The 25,027-nt window shown below is 42.4% G+C and overlaps 2 protein-coding genes across 3 annotated transcripts in view; both read right to left on the bottom strand.

Moving 5' to 3' along the window:
- Positions 1-516: 516 nt before the first annotated feature.
- On the bottom strand, positions 517-18,947 carry LOC144668695 (2-hydroxyacylsphingosine 1-beta-galactosyltransferase-like). Its single transcript, XM_078531022.1, has 6 exons — positions 18,813-18,947; positions 15,765-16,593; positions 4,831-4,970; positions 3,102-3,178; positions 2,250-2,469; positions 517-1,013 (listed from the first exon to the last, which is right to left on the bottom strand). The coding sequence occupies exons 2-6, from the start codon at positions 16,590-16,592 to the stop codon at positions 686-688; spliced, it is 1,593 nt and encodes a 530-aa protein (XP_078387148.1). The 5' UTR covers position 16,593; positions 18,813-18,947; the 3' UTR covers positions 517-685.
- A 3,741-nt stretch (positions 18,948-22,688) lies between these two features.
- Positions 22,689-25,027, bottom strand: part of LOC144668693 (uncharacterized) — a 24,666-nt gene continuing 22,327 nt past the window's right edge. Inside the window, exons 13-14 of one of the 2 annotated variants that reach the window (XM_078531020.1) lie at positions 24,658-24,747; positions 22,689-23,270 (exon numbers count right to left, since the gene is read on the bottom strand). In XM_078531020.1, the coding sequence (XP_078387146.1) occupies positions 23,112-23,270; positions 24,658-24,747 (249 nt within the window). In that variant the 3' untranslated portion in view covers positions 22,689-23,111. The remainder of the gene's footprint in view (positions 23,271-24,657; positions 24,748-25,027) is intronic. The other variant, XM_078531021.1, reaches the window with a different exon arrangement.

Genomic DNA, 25,027 nt, shown 5'->3' with positions numbered 1-25,027 from the left:
GCACAGGACCTACATAAGCTAAAGTAGACTGGTTAAGACTGTAGAGGCATAGTTTACAGGAGGCAAAACTAGGAAATTAATGTCTTAATGGAATGATTATGATCCTGATTTAGAAACCCGAACATTGGGAGTTTAGATTCTACCATAGAAACTGAGTTCAATAATGGGTCAGTTGTGGAGGTGATACTAGACAAATAACCAAGAAAACTGGTAGACTGTTGTAAAACTAGTTCATGAATGTCCTTTAGGGATCTAGCCACTTCATTGGGCCTGTGTGTAACTCAATGCCCTCTGACATGGGAGCAGTATTTTTGCTAGCCTAAGAGAAAAATGACCACTACCATCTCATGGTAACTAAGGGATGGATGGGCCTTGTTGGCATCATAGGGCAGTAACAAAGCTTTAGACAAGGCAAAGTTAAATGAGGAATTCACAGCTGGAATTTCAAAAAGATGCCAATTTGTTTGGCTAATGTCTTATCATTTTATTCTAAACTACATACAAATTCCACACCAATTTATAAAGATAGATCTTTATTATAAAAAATTCAGTAGAAATAACATACATGGCTTAAAATCTCACATTAGCTTTAGGCTATCAAAATACTTCTGCAACTTAGTTTCAAGTGTAAGAAACCCAGTTAGATATGTTTCCCATTGTAATCTGATGAGAATGGTGAAATGATTTATTTCCACTTTTTGCTCTCTGATACAATCTTTCTGTTTTGAAAGCCGTTCTGAGTGTGGCTGCTTTTAACTTTTGGCAAAACACTTCCTTTCAGTTTCCTCACCATTTTCAAAAAACAATAACAAAGTAATATTACAAACACAATAAACACAGCTACCACATCAAGCATGTAATACTGACAGAAGGACATGTCGTACAGGGTAGGGCGCAGATGTGCCGCTCCATTGTGCCGCAGAACATAGTCCAGCCAGTAGATTGTGCGGTTCACTGGGTGAAGAGGCTGGTCCTGATGCAATTTGGATAAATACATAGCCTGCTTCTTGTACCTGGTAATCAGAGCAAACTCAATTCAGTCAACCATTTCTTCCAAACAAATGGTAACGTTCCAAAACAAAAACAAAAATATCTGGAAAAACTCAGCAGGTCTGGCAGCATTTGTGGAGAGGAACACAGTTAACGTTTCGAGTCCGCATGACTCTTCAACAGAACTCAGAACTGATGAAGAGTCATGCGGACTCGAAACGTTAACTGTGTTCCTCTCCGCAGATGCTGCCAGACCTGCTGAGTTTTTCCAGATATTTTTGTTTTTGTTTGCTTTTATCTTGGTAACATTCCAATTTGGCCACTGAAACCCTCACTTATGCCTTCATTACCTCTAGACTAGACTATTCGAGAACACTTCTGACTGACCTCCAAAGTTCTACCCTCCATACTTGAGATCATCTAAAATTCTGCCGCCTGTGTTCCAATTCTCAAAGTTCACCATCACCCATCACCCTTGTACTCACTGGCCTACATTAGCTCCCACTTATGCAATGCGTTGCTTTTCTAAAACACTTATCCTCATTTACAAATCACACTGTGGCCTCAGCCCTTCCTGCCTCTGGAAGCCCCTCCAATCCATAGCCCTCATATCTCCACTCCTCTAAATCTGGCCCCTTGAGCATTCCTGATTTTAATTGGACCACCAGTGGCAGGCTTATTGCATTGGCCCAAAGCCCAAGAAATCCCTTCCTTAAACCTCTTCACCTCTCTACCTCTCTGACCTCCTTGAAGATACCCCCTACAATCTACCTCTTTAACCAAGCTTGTGGTCATTGCCCTATATCTCAGTGACATGGTGTCAAATTTTGCTTTTAAATGCATTTGTGAAGCACCTTGGACATTTTATTGCTTTAAAGGTGATTATATAAACACATTATTTGTATAAACTACTTGTGCTATAATACAAATAGTGATCCTACATTGATTTCAGTGGGTTTTCTAAGATATGGTCAAGCTTTCATTAATTTATTAAGAAAGTGGCTATAATGGAGATTAAAAGAGCAGATAAAGGGAGATTGTTCATGACAGAATGATTCTAAAACAGAACACAAAAGATTTGGAAAGCCTCATTCATTGGAATGCACTGCCTAATAGTATGGTGGATACAGAATCAGCCTTAAAAAAGGAATTTGATAGAGTTGTCGGAAAGTAAACTGCATGGATATGGAGAATAGGGGATAACTGGGCTGAATGACCTGCCTTCTGTGCTGTGCTATTCTATAATATCCGGTTGTTACCTTGGATCTTTGGCCACTGTGACAATGGCTTGATAAATATCCTCTTTAGTCATCGTGCTCCAGGATAGAAAAATCCCCATTCCTTTCGCATGTATTCTCGTCATGATGTCATAATGGTCTCCAAAGAATGGAATCCCTACCACTGGGACACCGTGATAGATGGACTCATAGATGCCATTCAGGCCCCCATGGCTCAAAAATACCTTCACATTTTGATGACCTAAAACAAATAAACCAAGTTAATAAAAATCAGTATTGTAGTGAAATACCCTGTTGAGGGAAAAGCTCCCCTCTAGCAGCTAGCTCAGTGCATACTGGAGTTTCTACTCGAGTTTGAATCACTCCTATAGTCACCGCCCCGATTTCCAAAAGCGTTGACAACATACAAACAAAAGATGCACATACCATACGACGCCACGTGGACCTAGAATTCGTGCATGTACCCAATCCCTCATAGTACTTTTGTGTGTGTGTCATCAGGAATAGTTCCACTCTACAGGAACTGTACTTGGCACATCAGGTTTGTTATATCTGCTTTCAAACGTAAGTTCTTAACATGTGGCAGCTGACTGGGTTCTGATAATGTCAGTAGGCCCTACAAGATTATAGGGACAATTTCTACATTACACACCATAACCATTTTAAAAATAAGAGCACCTGCAAAAAAAAAGAGAGCTGATGCCAGACTCTCAGATGTCTGTAATTTTCAGGTTTCACTGAACTGCTGTACAATTCATCCATAATCGTTTTTGACCCAGTTTTATCAAAATTATATTTTAGATTTCCTTCACTCCTTCCTTCATCATTTGGATTTTTTTTTAAACCTAGTTCTGTAATATTGCTGACACATACCCAACAAGTCATTCTGCGGTATCCACTCCATCAGCTTTGTATTGTTTCCCAAGGATCTTGGCTTTTTTCCAAAAAACCTAGGGATTGAAAAGATTGTGTTTGATCTCATGCAGTCACCGTTGTTGTACTTCACTTTCTGGTAATTTGGTTTTTTTTCAGTAAAAGTACCAATCTATGTGCTCAGTTATTTGAAAGAGAAGATGTAGTCCATTGCACTACTCCTTTTGAGAAGATGGGCAGGTGGCCTGTGACACTGCTTTGAATCAGCTTTGGCATAGTGTTAATGTCACTGGGCTAGTAATCCAGAGGCCCAGGCTAATGCTCTGGAGATAGGGGTTCAAATTCCATGAGGCAGCTGGTGGAATTTAAATTCAATATATATAAATCTGGAATATAAGGCTAGTCTCAGTAATGGTGACCACAACGACCATCACCGATTGTTGTAAAAACCCACCTAGTTCACTAATGTCCTTTAGGAAAGGAAGTCTGTCGTCCTTACCTGGTCTGGCCTACATGTGAGTCCAGACCCACAGCAACGTGGTTGACTCTTAAATGCCCTCTAAAACGGCCTAGCAAACTACTCAGTGCAAGGGTCATTAGGGATGGGCAACAAATGCTGACCCTGCCAGCGATACCCATATCCCATCAAAGAATGAAAGGGGGAAAAAAAATCAGCTTGCTGTAGAGCTGTCCAGGAAAGATATGTAGGGATGGGTACAGCCTCACATTCACTTAAATTATGAGAACAGGTTTCATAAACTTGGCTTGATTCCCTCAGGTGTAGAAGATTGAAGGATGATCTGATTGAGATGTTGTAAATGTTCAGGGTAGTTACGCAAAGTATTTCCTCCATTAGGGAAATCAGGAATGATGGGACGTACCCTAAAAATTAGAGCCAGGGATTGAAGGGGGAAATCAGGAAGCACTTTTTCCACACAGTGTAGTAGGACTCTGGGATTATCTTGTGTTTCCCCCACTGCACCCACCCACCCCCCACAAAGTTTGGGATGCTGGGACAATTGTAGGTAGAGTATCAAGGAATGTGGATCAAATGGTGTTGAGGTACCAATCAGCCGTGGTCTAACTGGATTTGGAGCAGGCCTGAGGGACTCGATGGCTGCTCCTGTTCCTATGCTGAGAGTGAAAGGGTTCTTCAGCATAAAGTTGGTCTTTAGTTTCCTTCCCAAGTTTGCCACTGATCTACTGTGAGCTACCCACTTGGAAGTGTAAAACAGACGGTGGATGATTTTTTCCCCCCCGGCTATGGAGAATACCTCCCAGTTTAGCATCCAAGACTGGCTTGTTGCCACGTGCTGTTTATTGGTTCTCTACACTTGGGTCATTATGGCAAGGTGGCATTTTACTGGTGTGAGGTGATGGTGCTGGGCCTTCTGCTTGGGACTGCTGCAGACCTTATGGTAATGGTGTTTGGTAGGGAATTTCAGGATAACAGCCCAGCAATATATATCCAAGTAGGTATGGCGTGTGACTGGGAGGAGAACTTGGTGATGATGTTTCCATTAAATTGCTGCTTTTGTCCTTTTCAGTAGTAAAGTCTGCAAGGGAGGTGTTGCAAGCCATGCTGGTACACCAGTGTCCAGCACTACTTTTCCACTTGGTCATTCGAAGTTTCTCATGAACAATCATACTTCTGCAGACAACATTTTAAAAATATATTCTTTGCAGTTTTGCACTCTTAACAGTTTAACAAAGCTCTATATATACCTACCTCCAGAGGACTTTGTGTGGTAACCGAGCAAAGGCAGTTGCTAGTTTTTCTGTTAAATTATCTGAAAGATATTTAACTCCAGCACCAAATGAAACCACCACAAATCCTTCAGGTGCATCTTCAACCCAAGTAGTCAGGCCCTTGAAACAAAACAGCAAATTAAAAGGGTGACATCAGAGGCCAAGCAGTCTACAATCCACACGTTCCATAGGTTGTGGGCTTCCCTTTAAAAGGTAAGCATGATGTCAACCATGGCTCACTCTCACCGCTGAGTCACAAGTTCCTGTCCAAGCCCCACCCTAGATCTTGAGCACAAAAATCACTCGTGCGCAGCACTGAGGGGGCACTGCACAGAGGGGGCACTGCACAGAGGTGCCGTCTTTCAGATGAGACGTTAAACTAGAGCACCACCTGCCTGCTCAGGTGGCTGTAAAAGATTCCACGGCACTATTTTGAAAAGGAGCAGGGGAGTTCTTCCCCCACGACCTAGCCAATATTTATCCCTCAATCAACATCACAAAGGAAGAATGATCTAGTCGTAATTGACAATACTGTGCACGGGAGCTTGCTGTGCACAGATTGGTTGCTGCTTTTCCTGCATTACTATAGTGACTACACTTCAAAATGCTCCTTTAGCTGTACAGCATTTTGACACATCCACTGATCGTGAAAAGCGCTATATAAATGCAAGTCTGTCATTCTTTTCTTTGACAATTCTACTTCAAGGACCACTAAAAGGGAGAAATTGGTCTAGTACCAGAAACTGACAAAGTGGCAGTATACCTGGAGCATCTACCTGGCCTGCTGCTCACTGAAAACTGGGGTCTCATCTACACAAAATGTGTGAACTGCGATGGCTCAAATACTGGGTTAACCGATAGGATGGAGGAAGATGAATCGGGTGGGCATGAAGGGGGATGGTGAGCCTATCCTGGCAGCTGCAGTGTTACTGTGGAGCCAGATGAAGCACTCGTACTCTTCCTGCTTCCACACTGATGCAAGTGTTTTAAAAATGCTCTTGCCTTTTATCCTGCACCCTCCTTCTTAAGGGTCACTAGCTGAAAAAAACCTGGAGTTTGTACAAAGCGTGTTCCACCCAGCTTACACCATGTTCAGAAAGCAGGGCCCTACAAACAGCCGCCTGGCCCCAACTGGCCCATTCCAGGGCACCAGCGGCATTATTAAGCGGGCACCCCAGGTACTTCGGAGTCACAAGCTGCTAATAAGACATCTGGTGAGTTTCTGTGCACAGACACTGCTGCCCATATTTTATGCCTCCCAAATAATCATTGCTCGGACAGCAGGCAGGCAGGTCTACACCCAACATTATTCCTTAAATTCTATCCCCTAATTGACTGAAAGAAAATGCTGTCAATGTGTCTTGACCCTCTGGGCAGATTGTGGGTCAAGCTCCCCTTTAATGGTGTCAATTTTCCCCAGATCCACTAGCTTCTCTGGGAGCCTGTTCCATCCAGTGGGGCACCACAGACTTTTCTCTGCTCTCGTACTGGAATTGACAGGCCTGGAACAAGGTAAGTAATTTGCTTGCTGCAGACCTGTCAAACTTACCATTATTTCAGCCCATAGCGGAGACCAAACTGATACAAGATGACCTCGAGGGGTAGCTTCAGATCGCTGACTACAGTTGGAAGTAGAGGATAAACTGAAATCATGTTCCCTCCAGCTCTAGCAACCTCTGTTTACAACCCTGGTAGGCAGTCCCTGTAACTAAATCACTGCGTAATCAATTTGAAATACAGTTTCAATTTGATTTGATGATATCAGACTTTCCACTAGAGAAGCTGAAATACAGTCTGGACCCCATTTCGAATTCTGGGCATTCCACTCCCCCAGACACATCATTACCCATCATGCCCTGCACACCACTCCCTACCCAAAGCAGCCCCCACTCCATACAACTTACTCCCCATGCGCACACACAAAACACCCTCGCCAGCCCATTCCATTAAGGCACTAAATGTTCCAGGAAGTGTCACTATTTATATTGTGACTGTCCACCTGACTAGTGTTTTGGGAGCTGGTATGTTTGGAACCCATGGCTGTGAACAGTTTTTCTGCATTGTGCTGAATTTTGCAGAGACCCTCTGTTGTGCTAACCTGCCCACTAAACACAGCTCAAAATAACCATTTCAGTGGCGTTATTCTGCTGGTTAGGACGACTCTGAAGAGAAGCATTCAGGGCCATATGTACAGTACTCTATCCCACAAAATGGAGAGGTGCGCAGAGCTAGCAGTATAACTACTGCTGCTCACCAACCAGGAGCTGCTCCCCACTGGTATCTCAAATAAAGCATCAAAATTCCATTTCCTTTTCTTAAAATGTGGATTACATAACATTATTTACCCAGGTGTATTAATTCAGCCTCACGCTGTATAAGTTTCAACCACAGATACTAACTTTATATCTGCTCAGAGACACAGATGTTAATTGCAACACCCTGGGGTACAGACTCTTTGAGCCTTGCTCTGACATCAGGATGGTGTGTACAGAAGATTTTCCATTTTACACCTTCAACATCACATCACCATCTAATTATCCACTCTCAATGCTATCCATCCATCTCTGCTTATTTCAAACTACCTGCTCTCGCTCGGTGTTGTCTGTACCGGGTGCGACTTGGAAGCAATTACTTAAATTTTTAGCAGGGCAGGAGCACATTGGAGGTGGGGGAGAGACGCTGAAAATAGCCGCAGATTTAACCCAGGAGTCGAATGCCCTCTCTAGTCATAATACTGCTGCAATCAATAGGCTGTGACTATCTCCCAGGGCTAGGAGGGAATAACAGTACTTCTTCCTAATCCACGCACTCAGCTTGATCCCATTTGTACTTCAACAATCCCTCCCCACCAGCAGCCACCAAGAACCACACGGCTTCCATTGATTTATTTTAGATAATCCAAAATGACTCTCAACATCTAAATCCAAGTGAGTAAAGCAAAGCATTCAATCAACCAAGCTGTATTTCATTGCCCCCACCCCTGTAACGTACCACAGCTTTATTAAAAGAGTGATCTGATAGCCCTGTTCCCCCAGGAATTTTTGTTTAAACGCTGAGTATACCATGGAGAGTGGTAATTTTATATATGAAGGCAAGCTTGCAAACAGTAAAAGGAGAAATTAAAATCATATTGTCCTGTATTTTATTTGCAAATCCCATGACATCTTCAATTTAAAATTGTTGTAGAATCAATTTTAACTGTGGTTTTGGTCTAACTATCAGTACAAGTGTGAAGGCTGCTTCAATCTATCCCGGTTATATATTGTAAATTGCCACTCATCTCTCTGGCTCTGACCCAGGTGCCACCTTGAAACTGCACAAGTATTAACTTGACAAAGCTGTCCTTTGCTGCAATTGCTGTTTATCTCAGTGAGTCACTTAACTGATACAAGTGAGCAGGTCTCTGATTCATGCTAAGTGCTGGGGGGAGGGGGAAAAAATTAACCCATTTTCTAGTTTGTCCTCCTCTTCTGCATGCACTTTTTAACCACTTGAATCCATACAACAGCCCCCTTGAATACATTACTGTGACTGCACTGCTTGCCTAGGTGACAGAAGCAATTGGCTCCACACACTGCCACAGCTCTGTGCTAGGTAAACAGTACCAGTGTGTTGGCTGGTTGGCATGGCAACTGCTATATATGTATAAACAGTCGACAAAAATATTTTTTAAGCGTGTTAACCCAAAGAATCACAAGGAAAATAAGAGCTCTTACAACAACTTGTATTTATATAGTGCCCTTAACATAATAAAGCATCCCAAATTACTTCACAGGAGCATTATAAAGCAAATAGGATATTAGGTCAGATGACTAAAAGCCTGGTCAGAGAGGTAGGTTTTAAGCAGTGTCATAAAGCAGGAAAGCCAGGTAGAGAGGTGGAGAGGTTTAGAGAAGGAATTCCGGAGCTTAGCGCCAAGGTAACTGAAAGCATGGCCACCACTGATTGAATTTTAAGATCAGGGTGCTCAAGAGGTGAGGGTTAGATGAGCACAGATACCTCAAAGCATTGAGGGGTTGAAGCAGATTACAGAGATAGAAAAGGGGTGAGGTCATGAAGTGATTTATAAACAATTTTGAGAATTTTAAGTCAAAGTGCTGCTCGGAGCCAGCGTAGGTCAGCAAACAGAGGGTTAATGGATGAATATGCAAGTAAGAGCAAGGGCAACAAGATTTCAGATGACCACAGGTTTATGGACGATCAGGCAGGAATGTGTTCTTGATCATTAAAGTTAGGTGAACTCATGAAAATCAAAGAATTGTAAAGAGGTTGGAAGCATTAGTGAATATTAAAGTTAGACCCAAACAAGATAACGATCATTATGCTCCATGTGTGAAAGACCAGTGTTAATTGTAGCCAATTAATCAATCAATTAAAACCTTGCAGCAACGGTTTCCCAAACTTATTTGTGTGGCAGACCTCATACCAATACTGATACAATCCAGGGAAACCCCTGTCCAAACTTTATGTTCACTAGCCAAAAAAACCAGTGGCACCACAGGAGAAAACAATTATCTGACCAACTGGAATGATAGGCTAAGGGTCATCCCATTCCTTTTTAAAAGAGTTTATGGACTCTACTTCAACAATGGATCATGGCAGAGAATTCCATTTTCTATTCTGAAGTTTTTTTTTCTAACTTCTACTTCAGTTCATTCAGTGCTCTCTCAATACCATTTCACTAGCCACTGGAAACAACCCATCGCTAATTACCTCATTCTAACCATAATCTTCAAAGCCTCTATCAGGTCACCCCATCAATTCCAGACAAGAAGGCCCAAACCTCTGAAGTCACTTAGTGAATCTATACTATATCTTGTTATTTTCGTGGTCTATGAACTGCACCCATTATAACCAGTGGACTGAAGCCTTGCTCAGCATTGTTTATTTGCTTTTGTATTCTCTGTACCGATGCAGGACCAACGATTCTATTTTTAAAATCACCTGTCAACCACGGTTGAGGGGAAAAGACATCTCAGAAACACTGATGTGGTTGACGGGGCCCTCAACTGTGTCTGCCATATTTCCCATACTTCTGCTCCCACTGCTTCCTTCCCTCTACCTCTCAGAACCACGATAAGGTTCCCTTTGTCCTCACCTTCCACCTCAACGACTTTGGTATTCAACCGGGCATTTTCTGCCATTTCCACCACCTGCAGCATGATGCCACCACTAAACACACCTTCCCCTCCCCTGTCAGCATTCGAAAGGGGGCAGTTCCTTCTGCGACATCCTGGTCCACTCCTCAATCATCCCCAACACCTTGTCCCCTTCCCAGGCAAATGCATGAGATATAACGCCTGCCTTTTTACCTCCTCTCTTATCATCAGGTGAAGCAGCAATTTACTTATACTTCTTTCAGTCTAGTAAACTGCATTCACTGCTCACAGTGTAGTCTACTCTACATCGAAGAGACCGTCAGTCGCAAACATGACCCTGAGCTTTCAGTGGCTGTCATTTTAACTCTTCGCCTTGCTCGGAGACTAATATCTCTGCCCTTAACCTGCTGTATTATTCCAGTGAATCTCAACATAAGCTTGAGAATCAGTACCTCATCTTTCAGTTAAGCACTTTACAGCCTTCCGGATTCAACATCGAGTGCAACGATTTTAAACCATAAATTCTGTCCCCCCCCCCCATTTTCTTTCCTTTTCTTTGCATGTTTCAGTTTTTTGCCTATTTTCGCTCTCAGACAGTAGCCCACCCGCTCTCGGCACTACTTTCGTTTCTCTTCTTGCCCGATCAGCATTTGCTTTGGCCCTGGAAGACTGCACCTTCTGCCTTTCAATCTCTCCTGTTTTCCGCCCAATCAGTCCTTCCTTTTATCCTTGTTCTGCCCTGTGCTCAAAACCTATTACAGTAAAAGTCTCCATTTAACTTTGACTCACTTAACATTATTAATAGTTTTAAAGCAATACAAAGTAGTGACAATATATCCATCCCTTCCTGTTCTGTGACCCGCATGAGCACATGACCTTTTCCTCAGAGCTTCCACTCCTGCCCTTGGCTCTGAAGTCCTTCTTCTCCCACTCTGTTTCCTGTTTTCACCCCACCTTTTCACTTTTAAACTCTCCAAGTCCATTGTCAACACCACAAAATTCTTCAACTGCTCTGCTTCTCCTGGTTCCCATTCCTGCTCTAAACTCACACTGAAGCCCTGAGACTTCAGCTGCTACTTGCACTGACAAACTTGTGCCACTAAATTTTTTAAAAATTCATTCATGGGATGTGGGTTTCGCTGGTTGGGCCAGCATTTATTGCCCATCCCTAGTTGCCCTTGAGAAGGTGGTGGTGAGCTGCCTTCTTGAACCGCTGCAGTCCATGTGGTGTAGGTACACCCACAGTGCTGTTAGGGAGCGAGTTCCAGGATTTTGACCCAGCGACAGTGAAAGAATGGCGATATATTTCCAAATCAGGATGGTGAGTGACTTAGATGGGAACTTCCAGGTGGTGGTGTTCCCATCTTTCTGCTGCCCTTGTCCTTCTAGATGGTAATGATTGTGGGTTTGGAAAGTGTTGTCGAAGGAGCCTTGGTGAACTCCTGCAGTGTATCTTGTAGATGGTACACACTGCTGCCACAATGTATCAGTGGTGGAGGGAGTGAATGTTTGTGGATGTGGTGCCAATTAAGTGGGCTGTATTGATCTGGATGGTGTCGAGCTTCTTGAATGCTGTGGGAGCTGCACTCATCCAGGCAAGTGGGGAATAATCCATCACATTCCTGACTTGTGCCTTTGTAGATGGTGGACAGGCTTTGGGGAGTCAAGAGGTGAGTTACTCGTCACAGGATTCCAAGCCTTTGACCTGCTCTTGTAGCCACAGTATTTATATAGCTGGTCCAGTTCAATTTCTGGTTAATGGCAACCCCCAGGATGTTGATAGTGGGGGATTCAGTAATGCTAATGTCATTGAACATCAAGGGGCGATGGTTGGATTCTCTTTTGTTGCAGATGGTCATTGCTTGGCACTTGTGTGGCACGAATGTTACTTGCCACTTGTCAGCCCAACCCTGGCTATCGTCCAGGTCTTGCTGCATTTGGACATGGACTGCTTCAGTATCTGAGGAGTCGCGAATGGTGCTGAACATTGTACAATCATCAGCGAACATCCCCACTTATGATGGAAGGAAGGTCATTGATAAAGCAGCTGAATATGGTTGGGCCGAGGACATTACCCTGAGGAACTCCTGCGGTGATATCCTGGAGCAGAGATGACTGACCTCCAACAACCACAACCACCTTCCTTTGTGCTAGGTATGACTCCAACCAGTAGAGAGTTTCCCCCTGATTCCCATTGACTCCAGTTTTGCTAGGGCTCCTTGATGCCACACTCAGTCAAATGCGGCCTTGATGTCAAGGGCAGTCACTCTCACCTCACCTTGGGAGCTCAGCTCTTTTGTCCATGTTTGAACCAAGGCTGTAATGAGGTCAGGAGCTGAGTGGCCCTGGCGGAACCCAAACTGGGCATCAGTGGGCAGATTTTTGCTAAGCAAGTGCCGCTTGAAAGCGCTGTTGATGACCCCTTCCATTACTTTACTGATGATTGAGAGTAGACTGATGGGGCAGTAATTGGCCGGGTTGGATTTGTCCTGCTTTTTGTGTACAGGACAAACCTGGGCAATTTTCCACATAGCTGGCTAGATACCAGTGTTGTAGCTGTATTGGAACAGCTTGGTTAGGGGCGTAGCAAGTTCTGGAGCACATGTCTTTAGTAGTATTGCCAGAATATGGTCAGGGCCCATAGCCTTTGCATTATCCAGTGTCTTCAGCAGTTTCTTGATATCACATGGAGTGAATCAAATTGGCTAAAGACTGGCATCTGTGATGCTGGGGACCTCCAGAGGAAGCCGAGGTGGAACATCCACTCGGCACATCTGGCTGAAGATTGTTCCAAATGCTTCAGCCTTATCTTTTGCACTGATATGCTGGGCTCCTCCATCATTGAGGATGGGGATATTTGTGGAGCCTCCTCCTCCACTCAGTTGTTTAATTGTCCACCACCATTCACAACTGGATGTGGCAGTACTGCAGAGCTTAGATCTGATCTGTTGCTTGTGGGATCGCTTAGCTCTGCCTACCACTTGCTGCTAATGCTGTTTGGCACATGAGTGGACACCTTATTTTTAGGTATGCCTGGTGCTGCTCCTAGCATGCCCTCCTGCACTCTTCATTGAACCAGGGTTGATCCCCTGGCTTGATGGTAATGGCAGAGTGGGGGATATGATGGGTCATGAGGTTACAGATTGTGTTCGAGTACAATTCTGTTGTTGCTGATGGCCCACAGTGCCTCATGGATGCCCAGCCTTGAGTTGCTAGATCTGTTCAAAATCTGTTTCATTTAGCGCCACACAACACGATGGAGGGCATCCTCAACATGAAGGCAGGATTTCGTCTCTACAATTGGTCACTCCTACTGATACTGTCATGGACAGATGCATCTGCAGTAGGCAGGTTGGTGAGGATGAGGTCAAGTATGTTTTCCCTCTTATAAAAACAAAAAAACTACTGCGGATGCTGGAAATCCAAAACAAGAACAGAATTACCTGGAAAAACTCAGCAGGGCTGGCAGCATCGGCGGAGAAGAAAAGAGTTGACGTTTCGAGTCCTCATGACCCTTCAGCAGAACTGAGTATAGTTAGGAGAGGGGTGAAATATAAGCTGGTTTAAGGTGGTGGGGGGGCGGCGGGATGAAGAGAATGTGGTGGGGGAGGTGGTTGTAGGGACAAGCAAGCAGTGATAGGAGCAGATAATCAAAAGATGTCACAGACAAAAGGAACAAAGAGGTGTTGAAGGTGGTGATATTATCTAAGAGAATGTGCTAATTAAGAATGGATGGCAGGACACTCAAGGTACAGCTCTAGTGGGAGTGGGGTGGAAAGACTGACAAGGTTAATATTCCACCCTGCTCTCTTGCCCACATGTCTGTCCTTGGCTTGCTGCAATGTTCTAGTGAAGCCCAACGCAAACTGGAAGAACAGCACCTCATCTTCTGACTAGGCACTTTACAGCCTTCCGGACTGAATATTGAATTCAACAACTTTAGATCTTAAACTCCCCCTCCCCCCATCCCCACCCCCTTCTCGTTTCTTCCCCCTCCCTTTTGTTTTTTCCAATAATTTATATAGATTTTTCTTTTCCCACCTATTTCCATTATTTTTAAATCTATACCTGTAATGCCCTGTCAGCCTTTCCACCCCACCCCCACTAGAGCTGTACCTTGAGTGTCCTGCCATCCATTCTTAATTAGCACATTCTCTTAGATAATATCACCACCTTCAACACCTCTTTGTTCCTTTATCTGTGACATCTTTTGATTATCTGCTCCTATCACTGCTTGCTTGTCCTTACAACCACACCCCACCCCCCACCCTAACAATGCAGTATTTATTTATATTTAGTGATTTATTTTTCAAGTTATCTCAGGAATGCAGAGTACTGCACGTCTACAATACAGTATTTCAACTTCACATTGTTTTTTCTGGGGCAAGAAATGTCTGAAGGAACCTAACTCCAGTTTTAACATTGATTCCTAAGGAAAACCTTGATTTACTTAAAGTTGTGATTTTCAGGAACACAATCACAACTTTAAGTGAGGATTTACTGTACATCTCTAACTTTCCCAGTTCTGAAGAAAGGTCATCAACCTGAAATGTTAACTCTGTTTCTCTCTCTCCACAGATACTGCCATGCCTGTATTTTGTTTTCATTTCTACTTATCTATGCCCTCCTGCCCTGCAATCTTTCACAATCCTCATCATAAATTGCCATGCCTCTCCAATGTTGTAACTTTTCATATTCAGATCATTTGTGTAACCAGTAAACAAGAGTGTCATCAATACAAACCCCTGTAATACCACCTGCTCTTTTTTTTTGTCTACTTTCACTTGTAATACTGTTTTTTAAACATCCTATACACCTTCACGTTTCTACCTTCGAACCAGGTGACCTGGGCTCGGGGAATTGGCTAAAGTTTGTGGCATTTGTGAACACATCAAGCTTCAATGTGCCTATTCCCTCGAGGATCTTCAATAATTAAATCTCATCAGAGCTTCTTCTCCAGAGTAAAGAATCCTGGGCTCACCTCAAGGTCTAGTGTACCTTCCTCATGGCTGATTTTACAGCCTTAATGTTGAGTTCGACAACTTTAGATCTGAACCAACACTCCCATTTTGTCACGGACATCCTGTGGCCATTTACACCTTATCTGGATGCATCTTTTGTGTCTTTACTTCTCCCACCATCTTCTTTTCACCTTACACCATCACTTCTTTTGCCATTTAACCACTCTTGTCCTCTATCCCATCACTTTGTTCTCCCACCCACAACCTTTTCCCTGGCTGTGCAGTTGCTTATAAACAGTTAAATCTGAATCATCTTCCAATTCTGACACAAATTCATCAATCTGAAACATTAACTCCATTTCTGCCTATGCAGATTCTGCCTGACCTGCTGAGTGTTTCCAGCATTGGCAGTATTTATTATTTATTTCCTGTTCATTTTTCCACTAATTGTTTTCAATTAGGGATGGGCAATAAATAAATGCTGGCCTAGCCAGCGATGCCCGGATCCCGTGAATGAATATTAAAAAAATCCTTCCCTAATCTCGTTTCTACACGTGGAATGTCATTTGCATTCCTTACGGGTTTACTTGACGGTGTTTAACCCCTTCAGCACTTGGACAATTGCATTAAACAGTTTCTATTACCAATCATTAGTAGGATACTAAGATAAAAGCAAAATACTGCTGATGCTGGAATTCTGAAACAAAAACAAAAAATGCTGGAAAAACTCAGCAGGTCTGACAGCATCTGTGGAGAGAAAGACAGAGTTAATGTTTCAAGCTCTGAAGAGGAGTCACACAGTCTCGAAACATTAGTAGGATACTTTTGGTGAAAGGTGGAATTGTATAACTTACTTCTGGCAATGGGTTTGCGTGCCTTGTGAGGATCCCACCCACAAAAACAATGCTCGGTAGACTGGGTCTGGGAAATTCCAGAGCTACATCAGTGCAGAGAAGAAACATGCTGGAACCCTGGACAAGCTCCAACATGGACCTGGAGGGCTTCATACTGTGTTTCTCCAGAATTGCATCATATTTTGGAAGGATGGCACACCTGGTACCTATTCTGCTGATAATGTAAATCAAACTGTTCCAAGCACGCTCCAAGAGATTCATCCGATCAGTCATTAGGGAGTTAAACTCTGGAACATAAGAAACTGGGGAAGGAGCACCGAGCTCTGCTGGGAACCACAGACCAGTGGAGAAGGTAACGTGTTTTACACCCAGGATTTCCGCAAATATGTAGCCGCACATTTCATTGGGGTCAACCAACAGCAGATCAAACTTTTCTTGCCTCAGCCGGTCCTCTAGGTCTCGATTGCCCACCATCTGGTCACAGTTGGCAGCGTAACGGTCCAAAATGCCAAAGAGTTCCAGCGCTGTTAACTTCCCTGAGAAGATATTCTTCATCTTCTCCTGCAGGAAGTCATCAGCCGTTTGGGTGGTGAACATACCAGAGTACTGCTGAAACCTGTAGTAAGGAGATTCCTCAATTTCTCGCCCTCTTGACACCACGATGACCACCTCATGCCCCTGCCCATGTAATGCCTTTGCCAGCGTTTTAAATATTTGCAAATGACTTTCAAACATGATTGGTGGGATTACCATTATTTTAGCAGCTGTGGAAGGCTTCAAGATGGCCAAAGTCAATATGAAGAGCAGGAGGGTGAAGAATACTTTCATTCTAGAAAAGAAAAAAATGAATATTTTATACCACTGCAGACTGACTCTGGTACCAATATCCAACACAGATTTGGCAATCTAATATATTAGTGCAGGATGTGCTTGCTCCTTGCAAGCACTAACTCTCAGTCTGAACTGACTTTTGATTCTAGATGGTATAAATATGGATTGTATATTTACACAGAAATATGTGTAAATAATAATTTTACACATTTATTGTCTAATGGTTTAACTGGCCATCAGAGAGATATATTCTCCCTTCAATGAGTGGGGGAAGTGGACTGCAGTTGACACACTCATTTGTTGCCCATCCATATTACGCTAAAGATGGTGATTCTACTCCTCCTTAACTTGTGGTGATGGTGCAGCCATGACGGTGTCCTTGCTAATGTGTCGGTTAAGAATGTTAAGCTTCAGCGCAGACCCTCGCCATAATTCTCCATTCATTGAGAGGAATGACTGAAAATCAGGAGCTGGGTGCATGAGGGGCAGGAAATCTTACCCAAATGTTCTACAGATGCTGCCACTGATGGTACCTCAGCTGCTGTCAGAATGGTGGCTCATCCAGGGCTAAAAATATGGCCAATTTTTGTCATATTTTGGATTATGAGTCCACTCCCTCAGTCAAGAGGATGAGTGGAGGCTGTAGGTTTTGGGCAAATTACCTTGAAGCGAATAAAGAGACAGGAGAAAAGTTCAAATATGAAATTGAAAGTATTGCAACTCATCAAGCGGTGTAAATCATGGGCTGATGGAAAAGCCTTTAAACACCCAAATAAAAACAGAACATGTTGGGAAAACTCAGCAGGTCTAACAGCATCTGTGGAAAGAAAAACAGAGTTAACCTTTTGAGTCTGATACGGCCTCGAAACGTTAACTCTGTTTTTCTCTCTCCACAGACGCTGTCAGACCTGCTGAGTTTTCCCAGCATTTTCTGTTTTTGTTTCAGATTTCCAGCATCTGCAGTATTTTGCTTTTATCTTTAAACACTCAAAATCTGTTGCTGCATCATCTCTCCTTTAGCTCCATTAGATCTGTTACCTCCATCCAACAATTAGGGACGGGCAATGAGTGCTGGCCTAGCCAGTGACGCCCATATCCTGTAAATGAATAAGAAAAGAATCTGGGATTTACATAGTGCCTAATTGGTGTGTCCCATAACTGTGAATTACTTCGAATTGCAGAGGCGAGTGGGCAGGTGAGACAGGTTCCAGTAGTGTGCCCGCACCACATTAAAAAGGCACTAAAGCCCAATTTTTGGTTACCCATGGGCCTCCCAGCTGGGACACATATTTCAGACCTGGAAAATGGGCCTAAATGAATTTCCATCCCAAAGAGACCAGCAAAAAGGAGATCCCTTTCTGTTAGTAACCAAAAAATTACAATAACGAAAAATCAAGGATGCATTGCTAGAGGTGTTTGAATATTCAGTCCAAAATTATGACTGTTTTATTATTACAAAATTAAATTCATAATAAATTTGCTATCCTGGGAGACAAACCCTGCCTGTACTTTTTGCATTCATTTGGGTTTGGCAATTGTATTACCACATTCCATTATTTTTAAAGTAGGCAGATATATTTATTCCATCAGCTTGTGGGATCTTGCCGCGTGTAAATTGACTGCCTACTTGCCACTGCAATTCGATGCAAACACTTTGGAACACACCAATAAGGCGCTACATAAATCCCAAGTTCTTTTTTATATTCATTTATGGGGTGTGGGCGTCTCTGGCTTTGGCCAGCATTTATTGCCCATCCCTAGCTGCCCTTGAGAAGGTGGCGCTGAGCTGCCTTCTTGAACCATTGCACCGTTCACATTGTAAAATCCCGAGTTTGTAACTCCACCTGTGACCAGGAAGTCAAAGGAATTTCAATGAATAGAAAGAACCGTATGCTCCCATTCCCCAGTCTGTACTGAAAGGGGCCACTGGCTTCTTACACTCAAGATTGGAAAGCAAAGTTTAACTTTGATTGGAACTCTGTTTCGGTTAGAAATTATCTACAAATAGTAAGTGAAGTAAATCACAATAATCTGCAGGCTCCAGGAAGTCTCTGGTGACTAATTTGGTTGGTATCACATGCAAACGATTCTCTGCCTTTGAGCTTTCCTTGTTCAACAACACGCTTTTAAAGGCTGCAGGCTGCAAACGATCTTCTCAAAGGCACAGTGGTTAAACTCTTTCCCTTTTTCACCTGGCTGCCTGGATAGGACTCTTACCTGTTGATTGTGTAGCCAGATCTGTGAAGCTCCGAGTTGTTACTGTGTCCTTTGATCAATGCAAAGAATTGGAAAAAGGCGTGTGTTCTTTCAACAACTCAGTTTCACTTCCTACTTAATCGCTCCGCCCTTATTCAGAACCAGTGCAACAAGAAAAACACCTCTCCAGTGAGGTTCCCAGTACACCTTTGGCAATGGTACCATCCCAGTCTTAGCCAGTCATTCCTGACTGATTCCCAGCATCTATTTGATAATATACGACAGGCTGCAAATTTTTGTACTTTTAGCATTTTTTATGGAAACAATATAACAGCAATCTTCAGGTTGCTTTCACCTGAGGTGGATATTGTTACACATCTTAGGAGTTTGCAGTTTCGACAGAGATTCTTCCCTTCCCTTCCCCCATCCACTCCACCTAACCTCGCCTCCTGAAATGGTTCAACTCATGCTGACTTAGTCCCTTATGTCAGCAGCTCTTCTACGCTGATTTTTAAAATATAGATATTCATTCATTCAAGGCCAGCACTCATTGATCTTTAACTATATGAACATACAAATTAGGAACAGGAGCAGGCCATTTGGCCCCCCCTAGCCTGCTCCGGTGTTCAATAAGAGCATGGCTGGTCTGAATTTGGCCACAAAGCCACTGTCTGGCTTAGCCCCGACATCTTTAGATTCTTGACTAACAACAAGGAGATTCTTGACACTATCAGTCTACCTCAGCCTTAAAAACATTCAATGACCCGGCCTCTACCACTCTGTAGGGAAGAGGATTCCACAAACTCAACTTGTGAGAAAACATTTCTCCTCATCTCTACCTTAAGAGGAGTCCCTTTATTTTTAAACGGTGTTCCCTGATCCTGGTCTCTCCCACAAGGGGAAACATCCTTTCAGCATCCACCCCGTCAAGCCCCCTCAGGATCTTACATGTTTTATTTTATAGCTTATATGATTCAATAATAATAAATTCAATAATAATTGCCTTTAAGAAGGTGGTGATGAGCCACCTTCTGGAACTGCTGCAGTCGATGTGGTTATGTGCTGTTAGGGAGGGAGTTCCAGGTTTTGACCCAGAGATGGAAACACAGACCTCGCTGGTTTGTATGGCTATCATCAGTCTTGGTGCCCTACAGTAGGAATCACGCTCAACCACAGGTGAATAGATTGTTTAGGCTCATACTTAAGGCTCCACTGAGCAAGGCTCTGAAAGGCTGCCCCCACCATTTGCAGGGCTATGTAGAAAAGGCTGGGGAGTTCCCACGTAGACCAGGCACAATAGGCCACATAGAGTCTTACACAATAGACTATTGTTCTGAAACCTTTATTGAAAGGGGAAAAGGAAAACTTGTCTTATCATCTGATGTACACTATTATCTCAAAAGGTTTTGGATCTCGCACTACACCCATCAATCAGTGCATCACATCAGTAGAGGCACATGTTGCTTACTGGCTGAAATCAAAAGTTACCTCATAAAAGACGATATGTATCTGATAAAATGTGGACAAAATCAAAAGCTGCTTGATTCATTTGGTGTCAGAGGAATATATCAGAAACCAATTAATAAAACTACTGAAATCATTTTGAGAGATTAGTTTGAACCATGCTCATTTCTCAGCTAGTCAAACATTTATCCTTTTAACTCGATAATGCTTGTTTCATTCAGTAGCTTTTCCAATGCTGTAAACCCCAGTGCTTTCCTGATAAGGCCTACTTCTGTGTCAGGAGCCTGAGGCTAAATTTATTACGTGGTTAAAGCTCCAATTACTGATTGTTTTTCATTTTCATCCACTAGTCTTGATTCTTTCTCATTGGTTGCAGTCCATGTCAATCACAATTGCAGTCCATATCAATCACAATAAGTCTCTTTACTCTTGCTGATTTAGACTGTTGTGAGTTAACAAATGCTGCCACATATTGGAGCTGAGAATAGGAGCAAGTAACACCAGAATTTTCTGTGCAATTGACACAAGGCTGATTCATAGGGTGTGGCAGATCTCTCTGTATCTAAGCCCCGACATCTTCATCTGTGTTCAAGGATGGAAAATTACTGATGGCACAAAGCCAGGAAGTCATTACAACAACAATTTGCATTATTTGCCCATTGAAGAGCTTCCACATGTCCAAAAGTGAAAATCTAGGTAATAGTAAGCTGGCAAAGTACTCTTCTACATCAGTGTTGTCCAATACGCTCACCGCACGGCAAATTGCTATTCATTTTAGAGCCAGGCAATACAGGATTGTGTTAAAGTTGCAGTGGGTATGAGTATGGGTGTCATTCACTAGGCTGCTGTATGCCACCTGTCTGTAATTGAGTAAGAATCAGGAGTCTCACATCAGTCAGACCATGATGATGTTTTTCAGAATATAGTTGTTGTTGGGTTTCTAATGATCCAGAAGCTGAAATATTACTTGCTCAATGAAACAAGAAAAATAGCCCACCATTGTTACCTTCCCTGTTGCCGTTCTCTCTGGGTGCTTCTAAACAATGATACATTTAGATATGCAAAACCTTTTAGTGAAGCACTGTGGAAGCAGGGCCAGCCTTCTGCAGGACAGTAGTCAGATTGCTCTCAAAATTTTCTTGGGGAATCCAGTGACACAGGATCTGCTAGCTGAAGAATTTGGTTTTGTTTGACTCGTGGCTAGCATTTTGCTGAAGAATTTGGTTTTGTTTGACTCGTGGCTAGCATTTTTCCCAACAGTTGAGGTGCCTGAGCAACAGACAGCACGAAATAGCTGTCAAGTTGGGTTGAAATATGCAGTTTTGGCAAGCTGGGCGGTGCAGTAACATCCAAATATGTGCAACCATCATCTTAATAGGTCTGTTGAAATGAGTGAATGAAAAGAATATGGCGCTCTTGGCATTAAAGTCAAGATTATAGGTTGACCATGAGCCAAAGGTCTATTAAATATCTGGACGCTATGTTCAGAAATGGCAGGCGACAGAGTGTAAAGCTAGAGCCAGTATGTAGAGATTGATTCGTTTCCTTCCCCAAGTCTCTTAATATATCAATTCTGATAGACAATTTTTTTGAACAAATTCTTTTAAAATAAACAGAGCACACTGTTAGAAACAGAACATTTCAGTTAACAGATTGTCACCACACAGAGTGATACAGCAGTTGAATTGCAAAACCCCTTTGAAGCTGCTTTCCTGGCTCTGGCAGTGAAGCTATTGCGCTCTTGATTACTTACTATTTAAAATCTCAAATCCATTCTCAAAAGATTGTGCATATATATTTTGTAGCTAGTGATGAATATCTGGTCTCCACAAGTTTGGGAAACATCAAAATCCTATTGAATAACTGTTCTACATTGATGGCGTATTAATGAAAGCCAATGACTGGTGAAGCTGAGCCTTCTCAAGCGTAGGAATTCTAACAGTATGTGTAATCTCTCAAATGCTTATTGGCGATTCTGTTGTGGACACACAGTCATTCACATAGTAGTGGACAGACATCTCTCAATCAATCATTTGGTGGCAACACCAAGAGCAGATGTCTGACTCTAAGAAACTTTATGCAGATTATTTTCTCCACTGATGTTAGCATTCCTGTAGATTTCTGAGAAACAAATATGTAACAATTCTCCTTACAGGCTTAACCAGCTGTCACCACTTGAGTGATCTGCCATGTTTGGAAAGTCACCAGGCTGTAGGCATTTTGTGCAGTGATCTACAATCGGCCAAAACTTCTGTGCTTTTGTGAAGCTACAAAAGGTAGCAAGGTTAGTAGATTATGCACGATCCACAGGAATCTGCTGTTTGTGCCTTGGTCAATATTGCAATCGTGCATACTCACTTTTTAAAACTTGTCATTGTTGCACTTACTTAAATTCCACAACCTGGCTTTATAATACATCAATGATCAAATTAATGAAAGGCAAAGGTCTTTTTTTAAAAACTTAGCTCAGACATGGTTTATTAAATGTTACTTCTACACAGGAAATTTCCATAATTTTTGCTCCTCAAATCTAATAAAGAACAACAGTACAATGCTGACACTCAAAAAAAGGATCATATTATTGCCAGTTCCCTTTTTAAAAAGCTACATTTCTGGCATTCGTTTTGACGTTTACTGTTAGGGATGAAGTTAACATCTCACTTAAAACAAACATTTCCATCAAAAGAAAACAAACTTCATTTTAAATACGAGCAATATCCCCTGGAAAGAGCAGTCTGACTTCCAGAGGATTAATGAAGGATTTTAAAAAAGATACTGGAACTATACACTCCAAGAATTAACCATATATAAAGATTTAAATTCTATAATTTTACAATAGAGTGTTACAGTTTCCACTCATTCACTGTCGAATTTGATGGAATTCACAGACATATTGATGGCCCCACCCCGATAGTTCCCACGCTTTTTCTTAGTCTTTTCATGTCTGAAGGATTTTCCTTTTGTGAATTTTAAATCGTGATTGGCCTTTTCGCCCCAGTCTCCAGTTGCTCCTTTCTATAACACAAATAATCAATGCTTAGTGTGCAACACATAAAGGAGGAACAACCACTGACTTCAAGAAAAGCTTCAGAAAATTCAAAATGGTCAGTTTGAGAACATTTGAGAAGATACTAAAGAGCTGTAAGGCAGCAAATTAAACTATACCTCAATTCGCAAAGTTACCAGAATTCAGACCTGGTCTTTGACTAATTTTTCAAAACAAGTTCAAAGTCCAGCTATCTTTATGGGTTAAGAATTTAGTAGAAGTATGAGATAATAAACTATACAACCGAGGGAGCTTGGCCACTGTTCTAATGGTATCTGGTTTGACCGAATGGTAAGTCACCTTACAATCCTTTGTGGTTCAAGCTATATCGTCCCTCTTTTCATAGACGGAGCCCCAGGTCTCTGCTAACACTCGAGTGAGTGTCAGACAACCGTGGGGTGCAGTTAAGCATAGCCTGATGTTACCCTCAGCTGACAGCCACATACATGCATTTCCAAGCAGATCGCACTGGATAATAGCCAGCAGCATGAGTTGTGGATAATTCCCCCTTTCCTATCAATGCACTGCTTCATCCCAAGTGAAATCAAGAATGGGCACAAACCTCCAATAGTGTTACTCTCACTAGAATTAATCCTCAACAGATTTTATTTCAGTCCATCACAAATAGCACTTTGAGACCATTAATACTTCCTATTCTTACTGGCCGAACCTGGTAGCATGACCTGAGAATCATAAATTCCAAAAGGTACTCTACACGTCACTAAACTGATTTTACAGGGATTCCCCCATAGGCATACCAACATGCACACCAGACAAGACCAGATTCAATTACTGGTCAGTATTGAGGAAGTTGATTTTAACTACAGCAGCTCTGGCAGTGATACAGTAGTCCCAAGCCAGGAAAGAAAAAAGTTCTAAATAGCTATGGTTCCCATTCCTGGTTGCAGTGAACTGCACACCACCACCCTACCCCTCCACCCTAACCCCGAAGGCAATTGTACTTGCAACTGCCCTTGATTGTGTTGTAAAAAAGTAATAACCTTGAAATAAAATATGGTAAAGTTCAAACAGAAAAAGGTTGGAATAAATTGATGGTGTAAATATTTTCCTCTTGTACACATAACCAAGGGACAATATATAATTTTCTCTCACTTACTAACATAATAGTTACTCCTCTCAGTGCAGTGTAGGTAATCACCAGCCTATATACCATCCCACATACTGGAAACAGCCCTTGTCACTTGTTACATAAGTAATGCATTGTTGATACATGGACCATCCACTAATGGTACCACCGGTTATTTCTGTACTGTTAACAAATGCATTAGCTTTAAAATGTACAAGGTTGCTCATTCATAGCACTGAACACAGAGATTTGACTGAATCCAGCCTTACCTTTGCAGTGAATGAATTATTTGAAAGGCGTGGATCAATTTCAATTTCATCTTCTCTTACTCTACGGAAAGGAGTATTAGGTTGAGGGCTCTTTACACAAAAAGAAAAACAGGGAACAAAGTACATTATCACATACAACATGTTTTACATTAAAAGGTAACTGTGAAGATGATCTGATTCCTCCTTCCACTGTATAAATTCTAAAAGAGAGATTTAGTTCAGCGAGAACAGCACCGTAAAATTCAGCTGCAGTGACAAAGGTACCTGGTGCCTTGTTGTAATGAATGTTTGCAGTTGCCGCTCTAACAACAGGATCCACAAATCTAAGAGAATACTTCAACTTATATTATTGTGAAGTCAATGCTGAACT

The sequence above is a fragment of the Cetorhinus maximus genome, chromosome 27 (genome assembly GCF_964194155.1).
Source record: "Cetorhinus maximus chromosome 27, sCetMax3.hap1.1, whole genome shotgun sequence".
NCBI lineage: Eukaryota > Metazoa > Chordata > Chondrichthyes > Lamniformes > Cetorhinidae > Cetorhinus > Cetorhinus maximus.
Note: the sequence above shows the minus strand (reverse complement) of the source record. Positions and strands in the feature narration are given on the sequence as shown.